This window comes from Tupaia chinensis, unplaced genomic scaffold (genome assembly GCF_000334495.1).
Source record: "Tupaia chinensis unplaced genomic scaffold, TupChi_1.0 Scaffold000116_1, whole genome shotgun sequence".
NCBI classification, from domain to species: domain Eukaryota; kingdom Metazoa; phylum Chordata; class Mammalia; order Scandentia; family Tupaiidae; genus Tupaia; species Tupaia belangeri.
Genome location: NW_006159580.1, coordinates 141142 through 149721, shown reverse-complemented (window position 1 = coordinate 149721; position 8580 = coordinate 141142). Strand labels below are relative to the sequence as shown.

General features: G+C 50.6%; 1 protein-coding gene across 1 annotated transcript; it reads right to left on the bottom strand.

Moving 5' to 3' along the window:
* Positions 1–2086: 2086 nt before the first annotated feature.
* CLPS (colipase) lies at positions 2087–4706 on the bottom strand. Its single transcript, XM_006144174.3, has 3 exons — positions 4554–4706; positions 2724–2846; positions 2087–2381 (listed from the first exon to the last, which is right to left on the bottom strand). Exons 1-3 carry the CDS (start codon positions 4635–4637, stop codon positions 2244–2246), a joined length of 345 nt encoding a protein of 114 aa, XP_006144236.2. The 5' UTR covers positions 4638–4706; the 3' UTR covers positions 2087–2243.
* Between the last annotated feature and the right edge of the window lie 3874 nt (positions 4707–8580).

Here is an 8580-nt window from a genome sequence, read left to right as displayed (position 1 = left end):
AAGAATTGATTAAAAAAAAAGTTTATTCTCAGGGCCAGGAGGTGTTGTGGTGGATAAGGTGTTGGGCTCCGACATGGCTGACTGTGGTTCAAGTCCCAGACCTAGTCACTTGCTTTCTCACTCTCTCTCTCTCTGGTGAACCCATGTGACCTATAGTAAATTTTAAAATAATAATAAGGGACCAGCAGGTGGCATAATGGTTACATTGCTGGACTCCCTCATAGTCTAGGACCCAGTGGCTTAAAATTCATGTTGGGGGGGCCAGCAGTTGGCATAATGGCAGTGTTGCTGGACTTTGATGTAGTCAACTGTGGTTCAAGTCCCGAACCCGGTGGCTTAAACTTACCATGGGTGTACGCATGTGTGTGTGTGTGTGTGTGCCCAAGATCCTGAGAGGAGAATGGAAGAGAAGGGATTATGGTTTGGCCATCCTCCCCAGGGGGGTGATCTCTCACTTTCTGTCTCTCTGTCTCTCTCTGTCTTTCTGGCGAGCACATGCACCCTATAGCAAAAACCCAAAAACCTCTCAAAAAAAAAAAACCAAAAGTTCACACTGGGCGCATGTGTGTGAGTGCCCCAAATCCCGAGAGGAGAATGAAGGAGAAGGAATTGCAGTGTGGTCCTCCCTCCTGGGGAGTGATTTCTCACTTTCTGTCTCTCTGTCTCTGTCTCCCTCGTGAGTGCATGTACCCTATAGCAAAAATCTCTCTAAAATTTTAAAAATAAAATAACATAATAATTAATAAAATTAAATAAATGTTTTTTTAATTTTTCATTAAAAAATAAACTTATTTTCTGGGGCTACTAGGTACTGTGGTGGTTAAGATGCTCACTCCCACATGGTCAACCATGGTTCAAGCCTGGGACCTGTCTTCTCTGGTGAGTGCATGTGCCCTATACCAAATTTTTTAAAAATTATTTCTTCATTTAATTGTATTTGCTATTATTATTATTATTATTATTATTTGACCAAAGAAACAGAAAGAGAGAGAGAGAAAGGGGAAAGTGAGAAAATAAGCCACCAGGTCCAGGACTTGAACTGTGGTTGACCATGTGGGAGTCCAACACCTTAACCACCACACCACCTGCCAGTCCCATCTATACCAAATTTTTATAAAACAATAATAAAAATAAGTAAGTGATTCTTTTTTTTTTAAAGCTTATTCTCAAATATCTTCATCTCAAAATAATTTTTGTGCCACAGTGGTGTATTCTGCACCTGTTCCACACCGTGGAAATTCACCTGTTCCATGAAAAAGTCATTGGCAGAGGCCCCTAACAACAGAATCTAGAGAAATTTGTGTTTTTGTTTTGTTTTGTCTTAGATTTTTTGCCATAGAGTGCATGCATTTGCCAGAGAGAGATAGAGAGGGTGACAGAGAGAAGGAAAGTGAGAAATCATCCACCAGGGAGGAGGGCCATGCCACAATCCCTTCTCCATTCTTCTATCTGGATTTTGGGCACACACACACACACACACACACACACAAGGTTTTCAGGCCACTGGGTCTGGGAATTGAACCTGTAGAGTTGGCCATGTGGGATGTAGCACCTTAACCACCATGCCATCTGCTGGCTGAACTTGGTCTCTTTATCTATGAAGTGGAGGAGATAAGTGCTCCCTCCGAGGATCATTGCAAGCATTTGCTGGTACAGAGCAAGCCCACAGCAATTGTAAATGGTCTAACCCTTGAACACATGGGCCCTGTCAGCTAGCTGTCCCATCTGAGAGTTTGGCAGAAGAGGAGAGACCAAAGCAGGACCCCGGTAAGTTCGGAGGCAGGGCAGTGGACATGGGTGATTATAACTCCCCACTAGAGGCACACGCTTGCACATGCATGTGTCTGCCTATCACTCTGAAAACTCAAGGGACTGGAGGGCATCCTAGGGAAGGGTGACTACACCCCAGAAATAGGTTTCTAGCCCCGTGGGGCCTGCTTCACAGCCTGGTCTCCAGCCTCCACGCCACTCAGCCTCATAACTGATCTGCTATGCTTCTGACCTTCTGATGCCTGCCCTGGCGGGTCCAAGTCTGGAGGTTGTGTCAAGGAAGAGCTGACTCGGCAAGAACACGCGGGAGGCTGCGGAAGGTTGCAGGAGGGCTTTAATTGCCAAGAGCCCAATCGGAAAACAGGGGCGCTGGTCAAGGAGGCGGCCAGACGAGGAGAGGCGTGGAGGACGAGCCAAGGCCTGGGCCTGGGTCCCGCAGCGAGCTGGGCTGAGCGCGGGCTGGAAGGGCGGTCTCACTGCTTGGAGCTGGAGCGCCCGGCATCGAGGCAGGTGCCGAAGTTGGTGTTGGTGATGGAGCCCACGATGGTCTTGTCCCCCTCGCAGGTCAGGCCCCGCTCGCAAGGACACTTGTAGTAGACTCCATAGAGCGTCTGCGGAGACGCGAGCAGGGGAGGCACAGCGGGCCAGGCTTCTCAGGGGGCGCGTCTCCTGGCTGTCTCCCCAGGGGGCGCTGTGGGCCTGGGGGACCCTGCTGGCCACCCCTGAGTCTCACGCATACTAACTTGACCTCTCCAGGGAGCCTCTAAGCACCCACCCACGAAATGGAGATGAGCACCCCTGCCCTGCCCATCTCACTGGTCGGTCGGGAGGATGAAGGGAGAGGAGGGGATGGAAGCTGCTCGGCCGTCCTGAGTTCCCTCTGCTTATTGCCCACACTGTGTCCAGGCCGCCCCTCCTCCACGCCCCCACCCTGCCAGCTGCCGGGCACCCACCTTGGCAGAGCACTCGCTGTTCTCGCTGGCCTTGGGTGCGCAGCGGGCCAGGCTCAAACCAGTGTCGCGGTGACAGCACTTGCTCTTGCACTGGAGGCTGTTCAAACAGAGCTCGCCGTCGTCCTGCAGGGGCGGGGGTTCAAGTCGGCCAGGACTCCTCGTCTGGGTGGCACCCAGACGCACACCCTACCACCCACTACACTGACACTGCCTCCCCGGTAGGGGCGTGTGAAGGAGCCCACCTGAGTCTGGTGGCTTCTCTGCGTCCCCACCCACAGGAGTGAGCGGTTTGTGGCAGAGAAGCAGCCCCGGGCTGGGAGCCAGGACCCACGGGGTCTCACAGTGACTGTGCCGTGACTCCCTGGGTGACCCGGGGTGATAGTGCCAGCCACCCCCCGCCCCGGGCTCAGTGTTCCCTCCCTGAATGTGGCCCCAGTGTGTGGGCTCCAAACTTCTCTGGGTCCCACACTCCTTTAGGAACTCGTGAACATTGGCGACCACCTCCTCCCCGCAAGGCTCCTCCCTCCCTCCTGGACTTTGACACCTCATCTCAGGGTGACCCTGGGCCCTTCAAGTCCATCTGTGGCCCAGAGTTAAGACCCTTTGAATTGCGTGGGTGGCCTTGGAGGTTTTTCCCGGTGTGACTCAAGGAGAGGAGGCAGTGTGGGGCAGTGGTGGGAGCATGGAACAGGGGCCCGCAGAGGCCAGTCCCTGACCCACTACATTTTAGCCGCGTGAACCTTGGGCAGGTTGCTCGGCCTCTCTCTGGTCGGAAAACCGGGTTAATAACAGTCCCTGCATCGGTGTTGTTGTGAGGACAGACGTGCATGTTTCTCAGGCAGCCACGGTGTCTGGCGCCCAGTAAATGTGCCCCTGTCGGTGCACAGCTGGAGTCCTGGGGGAGGCTTTCCAAACCTGTGGACTTGCTAAACCACTGGAGGCTCCAGGACTATGGTTTTGCTTTCCTGTCCGTTTTGTTGTTGTTGTTTTGTTTTTAGAAATAAAAGTGGTTTATCTGAGCCAGGGCTTAGAACCTACCACCTGGATGAGCAAATTTCTAGTTTCCCAGATACGTGCTCATCAAAATGGTCTGCATGGGACCAGCAGTTAGTGTAATGGCTATGTCGCTGGACTCCCACGTAGTTGACCGCGGTTTGAGTCCCGGACCCGGGGGCTTAAACTCACGCCAGGCACGTGTGTGTGCGTGCCCAAGATCCCGAGAGGAGAATGGAGAAGGGATTGCAGTGTGGCCATCCCCCCTGGGGGGTGATTTCTTGCTTTCTGTCTCTCTGTCTTTCTGGCAAGCGCACCTGCCCTATAGCAAAAACCTCTCCAAAACAACAATGAAAAAAATGCAGATTTCCAAACCAGATCCTAAATCTGAGAATGCCAAAGGTGGGTCCTAAACCTATCAATCGGTGCTGTTGACTGGAAACTGTTTTCTTTTGATGTCACAGTTATATAAAGTATAAGACAAAGGCAGAAGGGAAGGAGAAAGAAAGCACTCTTCAACAGGGATTGGTCACACAAATCCTTTTTCCTTCAAGTCTCTATCCCATCAGGATCCTGGGTGGGCACTAAAAAAAAAAAAAAAAAGAAAGAAAGAAAGAAAGAAAGAAAGAAAAAACCTGTCTGTGCGTGTGTGCTCCCGATGGAGCCTGGGAGGGGCTGATCAGCCATTCCTGGCCCCCAGGGAGAGGCGAGGACCACGACAGGTACAGGCAGTTAAGGAAGAGATGCCGCCCTCCCAGCCCCCGTCAGAGGTCCAGACCCAAGCTTACAAAGCCTCCCTGGGGACTAAATGGCTCCTCCCCCTGAAGACCCTCTTACCAAGGCGATGATGATTCCCCGGGGGTCCGGAACTGCGTAGGTCACCGCCAGGATGACGAGCAGGAGGGCGAGGATCTTCTCCATGGCGAGGGCACGGCTGGGGTGGGTCACAGCTGGCAGCGAGGTGGCAGAAGACAGAGCCAGCCTGGGTGGTGGGGCCATAAAAGGAGCCCTGTGCACACGTGACCCTGGGTGCACACGTGGGGTGTGCCGTGAGCAAAGGCACAGCTGTGGCCCACCTGCAGGGACTGGGGTCCTGATAAGGTCCTAGGCAGGCACCTGGTAGCCTTTCGCGGTGTGCGTGTGTACGCGCTGGTGGTGCCACGTTGTGGCTAAGCCTGTGGACTTTTAACTGTGTAAGTTACCAGCTGGGCAAGTTACTTAACTGTTCTGGCCCTCAGTCTCTTTATCTGTCCACTGAGGATCATTTCAAGAGTTTGAAGGAGGAATTAACATACATATGTCTGTGTTACATACAATAACTTTGAAACTAAGTATACACAACTGTGTATGTTATAAAAATGTTGGCCTGGCGCATGATATATTGCCAGATTACTGGGCATCTAGGGCAGGCCAGTCCTGGGGCCACTGGCTCTGCGACCCCCGGCCAGAGCGTGTGCGTGTTCCCACCCTGGTGTGTCTCCAGCTGCCTTTGCACGGGGCGCTGCCTGTGGTAGGGTTCAGGGACCTTTAGGAGATCCTCCTTTTTTTTTTTTTTTTGAGAGATTTTCACTATAGGGCGTGTGCGCTTGCCAGACAGACAGAGAGAGACATTAGACACAGAAAGCGAGAAATCACCCCCCAGGGGGGATGGTCACGCCGCAATCCCTTCTCCTCCATTCTCCTCTCGGGATCTTGGGCACGCACGCACACGCGCCCGGCATGAGTTTTAAGCCACCGGGTCCAGGACGCGAACCGCGGTCGACTACGTGGGAGTCCAGCAACATAGCCATTACGCTAACTGCTGGTTCCCCCCCCCCCTTTTTTTTATAGCTGCAATTATAGCATCAAAGATTCATCTTTTGGGGCCAGCAGGTGGCACAGAGGTCTAGGCGGCAGAATCCCACATGGCTGATTGCACGGTTCTAGTCCTGGATACAGCAGCTTGAAAATCACGCTGGGCACGTGTGCGCACGAGGAGGACGGAGAGAAGAGATTGTGGCGTGGCCGTCCCACTGGGGATGCTTTCTCACATTCCCTCTCTCTCTCTCTGGAGAACACATGCAGCCTACAGCAAATTAAAAACAATTTAAAAAATCGTGGTATATCTTAAATATATAAAAATTTTAAAAAGAAAACGAGACTCCTCCTTTGATGAGTCGTTCGCTTTCATCCTTTAGTGAAGGCTTCTGCTCACCCCGGCCCCAGCCAGGACCGTGTGAGAGCGAGCAGTCACTTGTCCTGCTGCAAATGAGTCCAGCGAGCCCCAGGAGGACCCAGGGCTGGAGGCTGGGAAGGGCGCAGCTGCCTGAGTGTGCTCAGGTGTGAGAACAGGGCAGCTTGTCCTGAAGGACTGGTCCTTGCAGCCAGAGGTCACCTCACCCCCGCACTTCCCAGCCCATCCTCCACCCCTGGAGGCACAAGGCAGCTTCACATAAGGGCATAGATAGAGTTGCCTTTCTCTCTTCCTTCCTTTCTTTCTTCCTTTCTCTTTCTCTCTCTCTCTCTCTTTTTAGAGGTTTTAGTCTTAGAGCACATGCTCTCACCAAGGAGACAGAGACAGTGAGAGGGAAAGTGAGAAATCACCCCCCCAGGGGAATGGCCACACCGCAATCCCTTCTCCTTCCTCCTGCTGGGATCTTGGGCACGCACACACATGACTGGCCTGCCCTAGATGCCCAGTAATGTGGCAATATATCACGCGCAAGGCCAACATTTTTATAACGTACATAGTTGTGTATATCTAGTTTCATATTTATCGTATGTAACACATACTTATGTATGTTAATTCCACCTTCAAACTCTTGAAATGATCCTCAGTGGACAGATAAAGAGACTGAGCCAGAACATTCTTTTTCTTTTTTTGGAGATTTTTGCTATAGGGCATGTGCACTCGCCAGACAGACAGAAAGAGACACAGAGAGACAGAAAGAGAGAAATCACCCCCCAGGGGGGATGGCCACACCACAATCCCTTCTCCTCCATTCTCCTCTCGGGATCTTGGGCACGCACGCACACGCGCTCGGCGTGAGTTTAAGCCACCGGGTCTGGGACTCGAACCGTGGTCAACTATGTGGGAGTCCAGAGACATAGCCATTGCGCTAACTGCTGGTCCCAAAATTGTATATAAATTATTATCCAACTGTGTAAAGTAGCATGCCCAGAAGTAGGGAAATGCTTTGAAATGAACAGAAGCTATTTTAACAGAAGTTATTTACAGAAGTAATTTTAACAGAAGTAATTTTAATATATACTAATAACCATTTTTTTAGAAGTTTTTTTGCCTTAGGGCACATGCACTCACCAGAGAGAGAGAGATAGACAGTGAGAGGGAAAGTGAGAAATCACCCCCCGGAGGATGGCCACACAGCAATCCCTTTTCCTCTATTCTCTTTCCAGGATCTTGGGCACGTACGCACATGTGTCCAGCCTGAGTTTCAAGCCACTGGGTCGGGGACCTGAACCATGGTTGGCCATGTGGGAGCCCAGCGACCTACCTGCTAACCTGCTAGTCCCAGTAGTAACCATTTTGGAGCACTTTTTATGTGGGCTAAACGTTTTCCACGCCTTATGGAAAATGATGGTGGTGTACCTAACCCTTATGTGATAGACACTCACTGCAGAAGGAGAAACTGAGGCCCACGGAGAAGGCCCCTTGGCCAATAAGTGGCTGACTCAAATCCAGTAGCTATCAAAAGTTGAAGTCCATTTTTAAAAAAGGATTTATTTTATATTTATTTGTTCATTTATCTATTTATTTGTTGTAAGTTTTCAAGCCACTGGATCTGGGACTCGGCCATCTGGGAATCCAGCACTGTAACCACCATGACATCTACTGGCCCTGAACTCTATGTTTTAAGATCATCTTGTCTTTCCTTAGCTCCTGATGTTGAGGTTACCAATGATTTTTATTATTTTGTGTATGATTTGCTAAATTTTTCCATCCTAGCCGTGTATTTACCTATAAAATCAGGAGTAAAAAAGAACAGAAGCACCTGATGGGGCATAGGCATCCTACAATCCCTTTTCTCAAATCCTCCTTTGGGGATTTTGGGCACACACATGCACCTGGTGTGATTTTCAAGCCACTGGGTCTGGGACTTGAACTGGACTGTCAGCCGTGTAGGATCTACCTGCCTTAACCACACCACTAGCTAGCTCAACATACATATTTTAAAAGAAAAAGAGAAATATGTAATGAAAACATAATCAAGGGACCAGCAGTTAGCGTAATGGCTATGTCGCTGGACTCCCATGTAGTCGATCACAGTTCAAGTCCCAGACCCGGTGGCTTAAACTCACTCCAGGCACGTGTGCGTGCGTGCCCAAGATCCCGAGAGGAGAATGGAGGAAAAGGGATTGTGGCATGGCCATCCCCCTTGGGGGGTGATTTCTCACTTTCTGTCTCTCTGTCTCTCTCTGTCTGGCAAGCACATACACCCTGTAGCTAACACCTCTCCAAAAAATAAATAAATAATCAAAAGGAGAGAAACATTATCTTGAACAAAGAGCACATGGTAAGTCTGAAAATGCTTATAAGAATGTCCTTTCCTATACTTTGTGGTTGCTTCTGTTACACACTAACAACCTGCATATGTTACACCTGTATAAAGTACACATATACAAACATTACTTGTAAATATCTCGCTATCTTTTTTATTCTCTTTTTTTTTTTTTGGAGAGATTTTCACTGTAGGGCGCGTGCGCTCGCCAGACAGACAGAGAGAGACATAGAGACAGAAAGCGAGAAATCACCCCCCGGGGGGATGGTCACGCCGCAATCCCTTCTCCTCCATTCTCCTCTCAGGACGCCGCAATCCCTTCTCCTCCATTCTCCTCTTGGGATCTTGGGCACGCACGCACACGC